Source organism: Eurosta solidaginis, chromosome 1 (genome assembly GCF_040869045.1).
Source record: "Eurosta solidaginis isolate ZX-2024a chromosome 1, ASM4086904v1, whole genome shotgun sequence".
NCBI classification, from domain to species: Eukaryota; Metazoa; Arthropoda; class Insecta; order Diptera; family Tephritidae; genus Eurosta; species Eurosta solidaginis.
In genome coordinates this window covers 322,228,849-322,246,905 of record NC_090319.1, presented here as the reverse complement: position 1 = coordinate 322,246,905, position 18,057 = coordinate 322,228,849, and the positions used below count along the sequence as shown (strand labels likewise).

General features: G+C 36.1%; 1 protein-coding gene across 25 annotated transcripts in view; it reads left to right on the top strand.

Moving 5' to 3' along the window:
• Calx (sodium/calcium exchanger 3) overlaps positions 1-18,057 on the top strand; it is a 433,860-nt gene that overhangs the window by 369,987 nt on the left and 45,816 nt on the right. For all 25 annotated transcript variants that reach the window (XR_010949022.1, XR_010949021.1, XM_067761890.1 and 22 more), the window contains one exon: positions 9,784-9,875. Coding sequence is in view for 23 of the 25 variants with exons in the window: in XM_067761890.1 (XP_067617991.1) it covers positions 9,784-9,875 (92 nt within the window). In the remaining 2 variants the exon portion in view is untranslated. The remainder of the gene's footprint in view (positions 1-9,783; positions 9,876-18,057) is intronic.

Genomic DNA, 18,057 nt, shown 5'->3' with positions numbered 1-18,057 from the left:
CAGAAGTAAGCACCGCTTTCAAAGCGACTAAGGAACCAGTGCATAGAAAATTAGAACAATGAAATATTGCAACCGTGTGTCGGTTGTCAGCATAGGATAAAGGGCAGCTTAGAACGGAAAACAGGATCGCCAAACAAACGTGTGAATTCATTTTTGTTTCAGAACTTTTGTCACCACTTTTTAAGTATACAGTAAAATGTGATAAATTTTGCGGGCGCTATTTATACCCAATTGAGTCATGTGAATAAAAAATAAACAAATACTTTTCAGTAAAAATTCCAGGAATTTTAAATCACAACAATACATCTTAATTAAAGTCGTGTCTAAACAATAAAACATCTTATTTGCTTCACTCGGTCCATTATAAATAAAATAAATAAATAAATGCGAGGCGCGATATCCTCCGAAGATTTTTTAGGCCGAGCTTCTCTTCCAATTTTCGTCATGCTTCTTTTAATTTTTTCCACAAATTGGCGTGACGATACCTATATGTTTTTACGCCGACTCCGAACGGCATCTGCTGGCAGATGAGTTTTCACTGAGGTGCTTTTCATGGCAGAATACACCCGGAGAGCTTACCAAAAAAAGCCGAAATGGCGGCAGCGCTTAGAAAAATTTTCTTTTAATTGAAAAGCCTTGTTTCTAAGATTTTTGATGTTACTTTCCCGTGGCGTGCACCCAGGATCTTCGTTGTGGTAGGTGGAGCACGCTACCATCACACCACGACGGCTGCCCGGAAATACAAAATGCTGATTAAGCTAATAAACCCTATTTAATTAATAACTTTCATGGAAGTTTTTTAATTAGTTAAACAAACAGGTTTGTATTTACGCATGAACGCGGCTTTGGCAAAACATTTTGTTATACTTTTTCATAACAAAATTTCCTAGTGATTGTTTGTTTATATATATGTATGTATATTTGCACAGTTGAAACGTGTTATCAAATTGATATGTGTACAATGATCGTATGTTTAGTGAATAAATACAGAATAGTACAAAGGGGACACTTAATTAGTTTTATCTGCTTTCAAATTGCTAATTGTTTTTATTGTATACCGCCACAAAACCAGAGTTCGGAGCAGTGCACGAAATTCTGATCAGCAACACTGCTCGAACTTAAATGGGCTGGCATAATCAATACCTTTCCTTAAGTGTTAATAAGGCGTTAATTTGTTGTGGATTTAAACGTCTGCTCATCTTTCACATATTCGTAAAACTAGCCTTAAAACACGTCCAAGTCCGCACGACATGCCAAAATATGATCTTGAATAAAGTATAGAGACCATCCAGAAAGTAATCGGTGGTATATATAGTATATATCTGATACAACCAATTCTTCAGATATAAACTTTTCGTATTATTAATAGTAGGTCTGGAAGCACTTTAACCCTAATTTGCATCTGGAGGCTTTTGATGCATATACGTACCTCTTCAGGCTCTTTACCCCATATCACCTAGGGATTAAGGGTCCCTCCACCTAGATGGGATAGTCTCTGCCTAGCTAGAGCGATGCATTCGCAGAGAATGTGAACCGGCGTTTCATCATCCAGCTCACAGAAACGACAAATTTGGGTATCGGATAGATTTAACTTATTTAGGTGATATCGTAGACGGCAATGTCCCGTATAGTACGCAGTGAGAGTTCTTAAGTCCTCCCTGCTTATATTAATGAGTTTTGCTGATACTTTTGTTGTCGGAAGTATAAACAGTTTGGCCTGCCTTTGCCCTGGGCAATCAATTCAATAAGGTCTGAATTGTTTAGTTGCCCAGTTACTTATAGTTTTCCTGGTATTTTTGTAAGTCCACAAAAGGGCTCTGGAATATAGAATGCTGCCGTAACACCCTTTTTTGCTAGGTAATCTGAATATTCATTACCTTCATGTCACTGATGTCCGTGAACCCATCCTAACAAAACCTTGTTTTTGGCTCCCAGGACATTATGGATTTCAGTGCATTCATCCACTAGCTTAGATGTAACTGTGTAGAATTGCAAGGCACGCAGGGCCACCTGGCTGTCCGACATAATGTAGATGCTCTTCGATGTTGTAATGAGGGATTTCCTAAGAATTGTCTTATTACTTTCATATGCCCTATCATATTTCCTTGCTGCAACTCAGAAATATTTGGAAGTCTTAGTGCGCCTAGTGTTGCCTCTTTCTCTATCAAAATAGATAGATAGATAGATGTTGTAAGGTTAAGCACTGCTACCTATTGGTCTATTGTGCCCTCATTCTCCTTACAACACCTCATCCAAGGCGATTCTCTGAGAAAATCCAGAATGGTTCTCGGCTTCAGATAGTGTATGCGACTATCTTCTAATTTCGATGATGCTAGGGTCCTAAGCATTCATCTCGCAACTGCATCACATTCCTTCAGGATGTGTTCTGCAGACTCATCTTCGACATCACACAATCGACAAAGGCTACTAGACGATATGCCCAATTTATGCATATGGCTCTTTAGCCTACAGTGACCTGTGAGTATACCTGTTAAAATCCTAAGGCTACTTTTTGGGAGGTTAATCATAGCCTTATATCGCTTTGAGTTGTACCCTCCTATTAGTGCCTTTGCCTTTCGATGTCCTGGGAAAGGAAGCGAGATATTCCCACTAAAGCACCGAGTGCATGAGCAGGGGCGGTTCTCATCGCACCCGTTATGCCAACGCAAACTAGTCGATGCAGTTTGCTTAGTTTAGCTGTTGCCGTTCTTTGCGTGGCGTTCTGCCACCAAACTAGGGAAGCATAGGTGGCTATTGGCTTTACAACAATATTAAATGTCCAATATACCATTTTCGGACATACCTCCATGTTTGCCGTAGAGGCGAGTACAGGCGAAGAAAGCTCTTGTTGCCTTGTTTAGTATTTCATCCATATGAGAACTCCACGTGAGGGTTCTATCCAGTGTGGCCCCTAGATATTTAGCCTCCATTGAGAATTGTATTTTTTTACCACCCAGGGATGGTTCTGGGATGGATATTTTCCTTGTCCTGGTGAAAGGCACTATAACAGTTTTGTTAGGATTGATAGACAATCCTGTGGTATGGCACCACGCCTCTATGATGCAAAGGGCTTGTTGCATGTGATCTGATATTGTATCTTCGTGCATCCCTGTGATGCAAATAACTCCTTGTGTGTCAAATCCCTTGGTTTTCATTAACTGAAGGTGGTCGTCTATGAACAGGGTCCACAGGAGCATCCTTTTTCTACTCTTTAAAATGGACAGCACCCACCGAATTGTCATAGGGCTTATATCCTTGTCAATCATAGCTTGTTCGATAGGCTGATGTGTTGTGTTATCGAAAGCCCCTGATATATAAATAAAAGCGCAGAGGGCTATATTTTTAGACTCTAGAGCCTTACCCTGAGAGTAAGAATATCCATCTCCGTGGATTTCTCTGACTGATAGGCGAACTGATTCCTACACAGGGGGAGTTTATTTAGATTGACCTCCCTGATATGCTGATCTAAGATTTGCTCCATACCTTTTTGGAGAAACGAGCTCAGGCGTATTGGTCGATACGACGTGGGCAGTCGCTCGAGTTTCCCTGGCTTTGGTAAAAATACTACCTTAAGCTCTTTTCGTTATTTCTGCCCCGTTTTAACAGCTAGAAGCTTCAGGTTTCACCGAATGCTTACGTATAGAGCATTCATTGTTGTCTGAAAAAATTTTATAGATCGGTGCTATATATAATATATACCACATATAAACTGCCCCCTTTTTAGCGGCTAGAAGCTTCACAATTCATCAAATACTTACGTTTGCGTTATATATTGTTGAGATAAGCGATTCATTGTCATACCTATTTCATGCAGACCACAAAAAACGTGAAATTTTGTATCCTCACACAAATCACCTACCTATTTTTATACTCAGCTGAGCAGAGCTCACAGAGTATATTAACGTTGTTCGCATAACGGCAATCCGTAACGGCATAAACTAATCGAGATAGATATAGACTTCTATATATTAAGATGATCTGGGCGAAAAAGGAAATTCATTAAGCCATGCCCGTCCGTCCGCCCGTCCGTCCGTAAACACGATAACTTGAGTAAATTTTGAGGTATCTTGTTGAAATTTGGAATGCGGATTTCTGGGCACTCATCTCAGATCGCCATTTAAAATGAACGAAATCGGACTGCAACCACGCCCACTTTTTCGATATCGAAAATTTCGAAAAACATAAAAAGTGCGATAATTCATTACCAAATACAGATAAAGCGATGAAACTTGGTAGGTGAGTTGAATTTATGACGCAGAATAGAAAACTAGGAAAATTTTGGACAATGGGCATGGCACCACCCACTTTTAAAAGAAGGTAATTTAAAAGTTTTGCAAGCTGAAATTTGGCAGTCGTTGAAGATATCACGATGAAATTTGGCAGGAACATTACTCCTACTACTATATGTGTGTTAAAAAAAAATGAGCAAAATCGGATGACGCCCACTTTAAAACAAAAACAATTTTTTAAGTCAAATTTTAACAAAAAATTTAATATCTTTACAATATATAAGTAAATTATGTCAACATTCAACTCCAGTAACGATATGGTGCAACAAAATACAAAAATAAAAGAAAATTTCAAAATGGGCGCGGCTCCGCCCTTTTTCATTTAATTCGTCTAGAATACTTTTAATGCCATAAATCGAACAAAAATTTACCAATCCTTGTGAAATTTGGTAGGGGCATAGATTCTATGACAATAACTGTTTTCTGTGAAAATGGGCGAAATCTGTTGAAGCCACGCCCAGTTTTTATACACAGTCGACCGCCTATCCTTCCGCTTGGGCGTTAACACGATAACTTGAGCAAAAATCTGAAGCCACTTTATCTTGGTATAAAAAATGTCCGAAATTACGAAAAATTAAAAAAATGCCATATTTCTGTATCAAATATGAAAAAAGGAATGAAACATGGTAATTGGATTGGTTTATTGACGCAAAATATAACATTAAGAAAAACTTTGTAAAATGGGTGTGACACCTACCATATTAAGTAGAAGATAATGAAGAAGTTATGCAAGGCGAAATCAAAAGGCCTTGAAATCTTTGCAGGAATACTGTTCGTGGTATTACATATATGCACAAATAAATTAGCGGTACCCAACAGATGATGTTCTAGGTCACCCTGGTCCACATTTTGGTCGATATCTCTAAAAGGCCTTCACATATACAACAAAGAGCCCCTCCCTTTTAGAATCCTCACTAATACCTTTAATTTGATACCCATAACGTACAAACACATTCTAGAGTCACCCCTGGTCCACCGTTATGGCGATATCCCGAAATGACGTCCACCAATAGAACTATGGCCCACTCCCTTTTAAAATACTCATTAACACCTTTCATTTGATACCCACATCGTACACACACATCATTGAGTCACCACTGGTCCCCTTTTATGGCGATATCCCGAAATGGCGTCCACAAATAGAACTATGGCCCACTTCCTTTTAAAATGCTCCTTAATACCTTCCATTTGATACCCATGTCATACAAACTCATTCCAGGGTTACCAGGTTCATTTTCCTAAATAGTGATTTTCCCTTATTTTGTCTCCAAAGCTCTCAGCTGATTATGTATTGTTCAGTTACATCCGAACTTAGCCTTCCTTACTTGTTTGTTCTATATTTATCTTAAAAATCGCTTATGTATGTACATCTGTTCACTATATATTTCCTATCCTATACAGCCGATTATTTGGATAGTACTATTGGGATAAGATTATTGTTCAGTCCGATTCATAAAAGGTATGAAGTTTTCGGCATGGCCGAAGACAGTCCCGTCCTTACTTGTTAAGATGAAGCATACTCCTAAAACTTTTAAAATTTTGAAACACAAAGAAAATCTATTAAATTTCTTAAAACAAAGTTCGTCGTTTTCAAATTGGCGGCGCCAAAAAAGCCCCGAGCGCAGGAAACCTCACTACGCCACTGGATCCAACATACCTAATTGAGTCATGTAAATAAAAAATAAGCAAACACTTTTCAGGAAAATTTCGGGAATTTTAAATAACAATAATACATCTTAATTAAAGTCAAGGCTAAATAATAAAAAATCTTGTTTGTTTTCACTCGGCCCATTATACATAAATAAAATAAATAAATGCAAAGCGCGATAACCTCCGAAGATATTTTAGGCCAAGCTTCACTTCCAATATGCGCTTTTACGCCGACTCCGAACGGCATCTGCAAGGCAGGTGGGTTTACACTGACAAGCTTTTCATGGCTGAAACACACTCAGGGTGCTCGTCAAACAGTACCGAGGGGCGACTCCGCTCGTTTCTAAAATTTTTGATGGTACTTTGCCCGGGGCGTGAACCCAGGAGCTTCGTTGTGGTAGGTGGTGAACGTTACCATAACACCACGGCGGCCACTCGGAAACACAAAAAGCTTATTAAGTGTTTATATTGACATTTCCGTATAAATTTTTTGTTATAGGAGCCTAATTAGCCTATTTAATTAATAACTTTAATGGTATTGCTATACTTTTTCATAACAAAACTTCCTAGTAATTGTTTGTTTTTATGTATGTATATTCGCACAGTCGAAACGTGTTATCAAATTGATATGTGTACAATTACCGTATGTTTAACGAATAAATACAGAATAGTACAAAGGGGACACTTAATTAGTTTTATCTGTTTCCAAACTGCTAATTGTTTCTATTGTGTACTGCCACAAAACCAGAGTTCGGAGCAGTGCACGAAATTCTGATCAGCAACACTGCTCGAACTTAAATGGGCTGGCATAATCAATACCTTTCCTTAAGTGTTAATAAGGCGTTAATTTGTTGTGGATTTAGACGTCTGTTCATCTTTCACATATTCGTAAAACTAGCCCTAAACCGCGGCGAAGTCCGCACGATATGCCAAGATATGATGTTGAAAAAAGTACCGAGATCGTCCGTCGTTAAATAGTCCCAACAAATCTCGAAATACTCGCAGTCGTGGAGGTAATCACGCGGTGATACACAGAAGGAAGGATCTTAAAATAGGAGGATCCAATATACCTAATTAAGTCATGTGAATAAAAATAAGCAAAAACTTTCAGTCAAAATTTGAGGAATTTTAAATAACAACATATTTAAAGTCAAGACTACACAGTAAAAAGTCTTGTTTTTTTCACTCCGCCCATTATAAGTAGTGGAGATAAATAAACAATGCAAGGCGCGATAACCTCCGAAGAGTATATAGCCTAACTTCTCTTCCAATTTGCGTCGTGCTTCTTTTAATTTTTCTTACAAATTGGCGAGACGACACCTGAATGTTTTTACGTCGACTCTAAACGGCATCTGCAACGAAGATGAGATTTCACTGAGGAGCTTTTCATGGCAGAAGTACACTCGGAGTGTAAGTATACCGAAATGATCAGGATGAAGAGCTGAGTTGATACAGCCATGTCCGTCTGTCTGTTTGTATGCAAACTTGTCCCTCAATTTTAGAGATATCTTGATAAAATTTGGTGAGGGGGTATATATAGGTGGTCCGATTAGACATTTGTTGGAACCGGCCAGATCGGACCACTATAGCATATATCCCCCATACAACCGATTTTTCAGAAAAAAGGATTTTTATCATATCTTCCCCAATTTATCATATGCTACAAGTTGAGTATAAGGGCTTTGATGATCAGTTCTTTTTTTCTTTTTTCTGGACATGCTGCTAAGCTCTCAGGTGTTTATGCCCGCCAAACTGATGCTGTCCTCAAGCAAAGAATATGGTGTCTTATTTAAAATTCTGAAACCAAACTTTATATAATAACTAACATATGCCTATGGCGAGGTCCACATAAAGAAAACTCGATATTAAATTATTGCGAACGACTTAGTCCTGAAAAAAATTCCAGGAGAGCCCAGAGAATTATCTTTAAACAGTACCGAAAATATCCAGAAATTATAGAGCATACAATGGCGCAATAGTACGGAGATAAATCCCATGGAAATAAAAATAGAATGCGTTTTTTTAAATGGTGGGGCCCCTACAACACTTTTTTACAAAGTGATCCCTAAATCATTTTGAACTAGTACCGAATATAATTTCGAAATGATGCGGTGAAAGTTCAAAAATATCCCGTAGTCATCCTTCCTATATGATTCTCGAACAACCTCGAAATGACTCCAAAATCATTCCCGTGATGGTCCAGAATAGCCCCGAAATAACCTCAAAAATAATCTTCAAACTATACAATGATAATTTCGAAATAGTCACAAAATGGTTTCTGCGATATTTTTACTTAAACAACCAGTGCTGAGAAGGTCTCGATCACAATCTCGAAACGATTCCTAAAAAGTACTGAGGTAACCAAGAAATGCGCCCCAAACGACTCTGAACACAATTCCAATCAGTACTGTTCCAAAAAAGCCCCAAAACCACCCCAAAGCAAGTCAGTGAAAGCCCTAGCATGATCCGCACATAGACTCGGAAAAATCCGGAAGTAGTCTCGGAATGATCTCAAAATGATCCTGCAAATAACCCAAAATATGACATCTCTTCCAAAAATGTTTAATTCAAAATCTATTTGAACCACATAACTTACATACAGATATTACAAATGGTTAAGTTGGGATATTTAATATCTGGCTTTTTCGATATCGGGATGACCAGATGTTGTCTTTGTGACTCAATAACACCATTATGGTTGAGTTTATTTCGATAAAACAAAGCTCACAAATAGCTCAGTAGGATCTACTTATATTTTTTAAATCGGAAGTGTCGTAAAATTATCCCGAAATAGTCCGACTATAACCGCTTAAACGGTTAAGCGCCAATTAAGTAATAAGTCCCGAAATTATCGCGAAAACAAACCCAATTCGGAGCTATTTCTCCGAAAATTATGGAAATAATCTCGAAATAGTCCTGAATCGATCCAGAAAACAATTCATAATGTTGAAAATAGTTCCGAATTGATCCTAAAACCATTTCAAAATAGTCCCGAAAGGATTCCGCAAGCAATGTCTAAGTGATCCCGAACTAGTAAGTATACAGAGAAATTTCCGATAGGACTCCGAAAACAGTCGCGTAGTGATCCCCCAAATCATCCCGATTAGATACCACCAAATTGGTGGACCAAGATTAATGTGCCCCAATATAATAGGCTGGTGTTCTTCTTTTTCTTTCATTAATTATAATAGTGCCCATGTTTCCTTTTTTGGTGGTTACTGCCAGATTAAGAGGTCAACTAGATCGCCAATGGACCTACCGAACGCTGTGCAATACCGAAAAGCAACATATTGTCACTGCAAGTATTCGCCACAACTATTGTCAGGCCTCATGGAAGGAGACAAGGGTGATTTTAAACCTGAAATCGGTCAGGGAGGGCATGGACTTGGCAAAGACTAACAATTGGATGCAAGTTAAATTTAAAAGTATACATTTAGGAGCAGATTAAAAACGCCAGCATTGATTACTTGATTAGCAGTAATCACACTCCGCGAAGATGTTGGGGAATGTTGTCGATCATTAACTCGGCTATCCCGAGAACAATTTTATATCACCATGCTGAATTCGCTAGGGTATCGCAAAGGCAGACTGAGTGCTGAGTTTATAAGAACTCGTTTCTTCAATTATATTACCCATTCAACACTCAGTGAGTGATTTTTCTCACAGCCTATATACCTAATTTAACTGTTTTCGAAAAATTGGCTATGTAAGCCCCTAAAAGTATGCTACAACAAAAATGCAAAACTGCACTTTATATTTTTAATACTCAATGCAACAACAACAGAATATGAAAATCGTTTTTCTCATTTATACTTTTTCACTTTTTTTTCAATGCAATTTGCAGAAAATTCATTCCGCTAGGAATCATTGAGGAAGGCAGCTATGAGAAGGATGTACTATTCTATGTCAATATCGGTGAACCCATTATTGCCCCAGGTATATATATGTTTGTCATGTTTTGTTTATACCTTTAATATATGTATAAAAAAATTTAAATACTTATGTATATACACATATTTATATACTTAGAATATAAATATATGCAAGACCGCTTGCTGAGCCCCGCTCACACTCAAGAAACTAGTGTGTATAATACTATATATGTAGAACTACTCAATCAAGTAAATAACTGCTCCTTTGAAAAAAACAACAACATTAAAAAAAAAACATATGTATATATATGGGGTATTCCATCCCATTTCGACCAATTTTGAACCCGACCCCTTTAGAATTGGCTGAAAGTTTTTCTTCTTTTTCTAGCTTACGAAAGACGTTTTTCAGAATTTTTTCAAATTTTTTCATCCAACTCAAAAAAAGTTATGAATTTAAAAAAAAACACCGTTTTTGTTTTCAAAATGCTATAACTTTTCCAAAAATTGACCGTTTGGGATCTTTTTTTTTTTTTAAATTTGTTTTTAAATGTACTTTTCGGAAAAAATACAAAACAATTTTTTTGTGTTTTTTTTTTCAATTAAATAAAAAAAAAAAATAATAATAATAATCGGCCCACTCCGGGATTAATGGGGATGATTGCAGAATTGATTGAAGTTTTTTATGAGAAAAAAAATGGCGAAATTCGAAAAATCTCGAAAAACTGAAAAATTACAAAAAAAAAAAACTTTAAAATTTTTTTTTTTATTTTTTTCTGAAAAGTACATTTAAAAAAAACTTTTTAAAAAAAAAAACGATACCAAACGGTCAATTTTTGAAAAATTTATAGCATTTTGAAAACAAAAACGGAGTTTTTTTTTTTTTAATTCATAACTTTTTTTGACTTGGATGAAAAAATTTGAAAAAATTCTGAAAAACGTCTTTCGTTAGCTAGAAAAAGAAGAAAAACTTTCAGCCAATTCTAAAGGGGTCGGGTTCAAAATTGGTCGAAATGGGCTGAAATACCCCATATATATATATTTATAAAAAACCTTCAATAGAATCCCTGAATATCTTAAGAAATTCAGCGCACAACTTCCTTAAAATTCGCTACCCTTCCAATATCCTCTCTCCACTATCCACACGTATCTCCATATGCCCCACCATGTACATAGCTGCTATTCCCATTGCTGCTAGAGCTACTGTTTTTCCACTCTTAATGCTGTAGTGCTTCATTGGCGAGCAATAAATCCAAAATGTTTGCAATTTTTCCATCATCGTTTTACCTTTTCAGGCAAAAGTCCTTATATTCTTTAGTAGCTTATCAAGCGTCATTTGAATTCAACGCATAAACATGTGTGTGTGTGTAATTTTAATACACATATCGGCTAAAAATATGTGACTACAGTGTGCGTCAAAAGAAATGTGCCATAGCTTCTTCAAGTATGTAAGAAAAAAAAATATTTTTAAGTACGCGCAAAACTTCAATCAACTTACCATAAAAAATTACCCATTTAAAAATATTTTTATAAAACTTTTATTTTTTCTTTTCATTTCGAAATTTTATCAATAATTATTATTATAAAGTGTGTAAACGTATAAATTTATCTGGTGCGTAAACAAACTGTCAAATTTTGTATGAAAAATCATTTACACAATTTGTATAAATTTACGCGCACATTTCATGGTGTAAACGCGGTAAACTCAAAGGAATGCAACCTTGCAAACATAATTGCCGTCCTTTTCGTCAGAAATCTCCAATATCAGCAAGTCATTTACAAGAGGTTTTAGTTTTGATTTTTCACTTACTCTTGGCATTTTTTACTTTGTATAATAACCTCAATTTTTTTAACAATAATACAGCTGATCGACAGTTAAGTTTATCAGAAATATTACTAGGTACGTTCATATAACAGCGTATGTAAAAGGATATAAGTGCTTTAATTCTTTCTTACTTAATAAGCGCTTAACCGTTTACATGATTATGGCCGTCCAACAAGGCGCGCCAGTCACTTCTTCGCTCTGCCAACCGGCACCAATTGGTCACACCAAGGGAGTTTAAATCGTTTTCCACCTGGTCCTTCCAGCGGAGTGGGGCGGCCCTCTTCTACTGCTTCAATAGCAGGGCTCCGATAGCTACACTTTCTTGGCAGGAGCGTCATCTTTCATTCGCATAACATGGCCTAGCCAGCGCAGCCGCTAGCGTTTAATTCACTGGACTATGTTGATGTCTGCATATAGCTCGTACAGCTTATCGTTAAATCTTCTTCTTCTTACTCGCCATCGTCAACGCTAAAACTCCAAGAGCCGCTTTATCTGCTGTTCTCATGGCCTTTGCTTCTACACCATATAGCAGGACGGGCACGATAAGTGACTTGCAGAGTATGCTTTTCGTTGAGAGGACTTTACTTTTCAACTGCCTACCTAGTCCAAAGTAGCATTTATTGGCAAGAGTGATTCCTCGTTGGATTTCAGAGCTGATATTATTGTTAGTGTTGATGCTTGTTCCCAAATAAACGAAGTCTTTTACTATTTCGAAATTATGGCTGCCAACAGTAGCGTGGTTGCCAATTCGCATATGCGCTGACTCTTTGCTCGATGATAGCAGGTACTTCGTTTTGTCCTCATTTACCATCAAACCCATCTTTACCTCTGCTTCTTCCAGTTTGGAGTAAGCAGAACTAACGGCGTGGGTGTTTAGGCCGACGATATCAATGTCATCAGCATATGCCAGTAATTGCACGAGTTTATAGAATATTGTTCCAGAGCGGTTAAGTTCTACAGTTGGTATAATTTTTTGCAGCATCAAATTAAAGAAATCGCATGATAGGGGGTCACCCTGTCTGAAACCTCGTTTAGTTTCGAACGGCTCGGAGAGGTCATTCCCAATTCTGACTGAGCTAATGGTGTTGCTCAACGCTATTTTGCCCTGCTGTATAAGTTTTGCGGGGAAACCAAATTCAGACATAGCGGCATATAGGCAGCTCCTTTTCGTGCTGTCGAAGAATGCTTTAAAATCGACGAAGAGGTGATTTGTGTCGATTCTTTTTTCGTGGGTTTTTCCAAGATTTGGGGCATTGTGAATATCTGGTCGATGGTAGATTTACCAGGTCTTAAGCCGCACTGATAAGGTCTAATCAGCCGATTCACGGTGGTCTTCAATCTTTCGCAAAATACGCTTGACAGGACCTTATATGTGATTTTAAGAAGGCTGATTCCGCGATAGTTGTCGAAGTTTGCAGTATCCCCTTTCTTGTGGACTGAGTAAAGAAGACTTAGATTCCAATCTTCGGGCATGCACTCGTCCGCCCATATATTGCGAGGAAGCTGATGCTTGCGCCTTACCAACTCCTCGCCACCGTATTTGAATAGTTCCGCAGGCAATACATCAGCGCCCGCGGCCTTGTTGTTTTTCAATCTAGAAAATTCTATTCGGACTTCGTCATAATTGGGTGGGGGACATTTATTCTATCATTATCGATTGCGGGATCGGGCTCGTCATCCCTGTGCGGTAAATGGGTGTATCCATTAGGAGAGCAGAGAAGTGTTCCCTTCATAATATAAGTTTTCTCTGGACATCAGTTACAAGGCCGCTGTTTTCGTTCTTACAAGAATTTGTCCCGGTCTTAAAGCCTTCCGTCTGTCGCCAAATTTTTCGGTAAAATTTTCGAGCATTATTCCTGGTGGCTAGCAGCTCAAGCTCCTTGCACTCACGCCTTTCTGCCTCTGATTTTTTCTTCCTGAAAAGACGTCTCGCTTCCCTTCTCAACTCGGGATAGCGTTCACACAATCTTCTTGTTGCGCTCGCTTTTAACGTAGCCCTGTAGGCAGCGTCTTTTCTTTAGTTTGCAACACGGCATTCTACATCGTACCAGTTAGTTTTCCGTGGCCGCCGGTAACCAATTTTTTCCTCGGCGGCAGGACGAAGTGCTTTGGAGATATGCTGCCACTGCTTCTGCATTCGTTCGGGTTGAGTTATGCTCTCAGAGCGCAGGTGTGAGAGTCGAGTTGCGAAATCATTGGCAGTCTGTTGCGATTGCAGCTTTCGACGTCTAGCTTTCTTTGTGTTTTTTGTTCCTTGATTTTAGCCGCGCAGGGGCGGGTGCGTATTTTAGCTGCGACGAGATAATAGTCCGAATCGATGGTAGGTCCTCGGCTCCTGCGCACATCTAAAATACTGGAGGCATGCCGTCCGTCTTGATGTATCTTTTTATTATCTTATATTTTTATTTTGGGCGGGTGCAGCCGTGTGTAGAAGTCCACGAAAGTGGGGAGAGCTTCTGACCACCATTTACCTGGGAATGATCAAAGCAAATCTTTTGCATGCGGTTCAAGCAGCTCACTACTTCCCCCCTACTAAGTCGTGATTGGTGGCCTTGACGCCAGGGTGAGCAAATAAGGTAGTTTTGGTCCCACAGTCGGAAAGTTTAGCCTACACAATGAAACTTCTCCTAATGGACTGCGGCTGATTGACTTTGCCGCTGCTCGAAACTTGGTCATATCCAGCACGAGGTTTATGCATAATGCTTTAATGAGTCCCCCTATTATATGCACCTTAAACCAAAACTAAAACTTAAAAAAAAAAATTTTTTAACTTTCTGGGTTTTATTAAGTTTAACAAATAGGCTAAGCCTTATTTGGTTTTCAATAAAAGCATAAGTTTCCTTAAAATGTTAAAACAAAATTTTAGCTTAGAAACTTTATACAATTTTTTATAAAAACATATAAAATTTGCAGAAAAAATTTATAAAATTTTTAAAATTTTTTTTAATATTTTCTGTTTTTCTCAAAAAAGAAATAAATTAATATATCCTTAAATGAGACAGTATACAATTTAAAACTTTTATAAATTAAAATTGATGTTTAAGCTTAAGATTTTTTTTCTTCAAGAAAGGGTTTAGTATTCTTTAATATTCAATTATTATTTTTTTACTTAAGAAAAAGTTAAAAAAACTTAATATATTTTTATTAAATAAAACTTGTATATATTTTATATTGTTATAAAAAAATTGCTGATTATGTTTACAAAAAACTCATGGTAATCTTATGTTTTTGGCGCTCACTGTAGTTTCGCTGCTAGCGTTGATGCTTCGTACTGCGTATGAATTTACCTGAGTCCCAGCCGTAGCCTTGATTATTTTTGCTTTATTAAGGAAAAATATTCTAGGATTTTGTTTTTTCTTGCTGCAAGAAAAAACACAAATTTTAGCATAAAAACTTATGATTGGCTTACTTTGTATTGTAAAAAAAGTGAAATTCTAGCCAAATTGTAAAATCGAAATCTTCTTTTTCTTCTTGTCTCTCATCTTTTTCACACATAATTTACTTTTACTATATTTTTTTCCAACTACTATGTGCCGTTATCGATATACCAATGCGCGCGCCTAACAACATACCACAAATTATATACAAACACACACACACACACTTACAGCTAATGAAGTTTCAACAATGAATTTCAGTAAAGTTTACCACGAAAAATTTACAATTCCTGTTTTTTTTTTTTTTTTGTTTTTATCTCCAAAATAGTTGCTAGTGTTAAATTTAGCTAATAAAGGTAAACGTTTTAAATCCTCAAAATTTGGGAATCACTTTCAAAAATCGCAATCGCAAAATTAAATTTAATGCATTCAATGTGTAAATTGGAAAAACGATCAAAACAAAATTGTTTGTGTTCATGCATTCTCGCATAGTGCGCAACTAAACAACAACAAAAAATGCATGAAAAACGCAGTAAATATGCAAATTAAAATACATATATATGGGGTATTCCATCCTATTTCGACCAATTTTGAACCCGATCGCTTTAGAATTGGCTGAAAGTTTTTCTTCTTTTTCTAGCTTACGGAAGACGTTTTTCAGAATTTTTTCAAATTTTTTCATCCAACTCAAAAAAAGTTATGAATTTAAAAAAAAAAACACCGTTTTTGTTTTCAAAATGCTATAACTTTTTCAAAAATTGACCATTTGGGATCTTTTTTTTTTAAATTGTTTTTAAATGTACTTTTCGGAAAAAATACAAAAAAATTCTTAAAGTTTTTTTTAATTTTTCAGTTTTTCGAGATTTTTTAATTTCGCCATTTTTTTTCTTTTTTTCTCATAAAAAACTTCAATCAATTCTGCAATCATCCCCACTAATCCCGGAGTGGGCCGATTTTTTTTTTATATTTTTTTTTTATTTAATTGAAAAAAAAAATTTTCAAAAATAAAAATTTTTTGTTTATCAATTTTATTTATATAACAATAAAATGTAAGAAAATTATTTTTAACTATTCTTTTCTTTATATATTATGGTAATCTACGATTAAAATAACCTAATGCAGTTGCTGGGCAGCGAAAGCGAGTCATTTTAATCGTAGATTACCATAATATATAAAGAAAAGAATACTTAAAAATCATTTTCTTAAATTTTTTTGTTATATAAATAAAATTGATAAAAAAAAATTTTTAATGTTGAAAATTTTTTTTTCAATTAAATAAAAAAAAAATATAAAAAAAATCGGCCCACTTCGGGATTAGTGGGGATGATTGCAGAATTGATTGAAGTTTTTTATGAGAAAAAAAAATGACGAAATTCGAAAAATCTCGAAAAACTGAAAAATTTAATAAAAAACTTTAAAAATTTTTTTGTATTTTTTCCGAAAAGTACATTTAAAAAAAAAGATCCCAAACGGTCAATTTTTGAAAAAGTTATAGCATTTTGAAAACAAAAACGGTGTTTTTTTTTAAATTCATAACTTTTTTTGAGTTGGATGAAAAAATTTGAAAAAAGTTCTGAAAAACGTCTTTCGTAAGGTAGAACAAGTAAGCACGGGACTATCTTCGGCTGTGCCGAAGACTTCATACCTTTCATGAATGGGGCTGAACAATAATCGTATGTCGTTCGTAATCTCCGAATAATCGGATGCATAAGATAAGAAATATATAATGAACAGATCTACCTACCTAAACGATTTTTAAGATAAATATAAAATAAAAAATAGGTAGGTACTTTGTGTGAGGATGCAAAGTTTCATGTTTTTTGTGGTCTGCGTGTAAAAACTATGACTACGAATCACGTATTTCAACAATATATGACGTAAACGTAACTATTTGATGAAATTTTGTGAAATTTGAAGCTTCTAGCTGCTAAAATGGGGCAGAAACGGCGCAAATTGTGTATTTATTGTATGAGATATATACTATGTATACCACCGAACTCAATGATTTTTTCAGACATCAATACATGCCATATACGTAAGCATTTGGTGAAATTTGAAGCTTCTAGCTGTTAAAATGGGGCAGAAATCGCAAAAAAAAAATATATATACTATATATACCATCATATATATATTATATATATCACCGATCTCTATGATTTTTTGACAAAGCAAGATATACTATATACGTAAGCAATCGGTGAAATTTGAAGCTTACAGCTGTTAAAATGGGGTAGAAATTGCGAAAAGTTTCTTATCTGAACAATCGGTTGAATGAGATATATACTATATATACAACCGATCTCTATGATTTTTTCAGACAACAATATATGCCATATACGTAAGCATTTGGTGAAATTTGAAGCTTCTAGCTGTTAAAATGGGGCTAAAATTGCGAAAATATATATATATATACTATATATATATACTATATATATGTACTATATATACCACCATATATATACTATATATACCACCGATCTTTATGATTTTTTCAGACAGCAATATATGCTACATACATAAGCTTTCGTTGAAATTTGAAGCCTCTAGCTCTTAAAATAGGGCAGTAATTACGAAAAGTTTCTTATCTGAACAATCGGTTGTGGGGGATATATACTATATATACGATCGATCTCATTAATACGAAATTATATGGTGAAGTGTGAAGCTTCAATCTGTTAAATTGAGTAAGATATGACAAAAATCCTCTTTTTCTGAAAAATCGGTTGTATGGAGGATATATGCTATAGTGGTCCGATCCGGCCGGTTCCGACAAATGTCTAATCGGACACCCAAATACACCCGCTCACCAAATTTTATCAATATATCTCAAAAGTCGAGGGACTAGTTTGCATACAAACAAACAGACGGACAGACGGACATGGCTAAATCAACTCAGCTCTTCAACCTGATTATTTCGGTATACTTAATGTTGGGTCTATCTATTTTCCTTTAAGGACTTACAATTTTGGGTTTCGTGACGAAATTAATATACCATTTCATTTTCATGAAAGGTATAAAAAGAAGAAAAACTTTCAGCCAATTCTAAA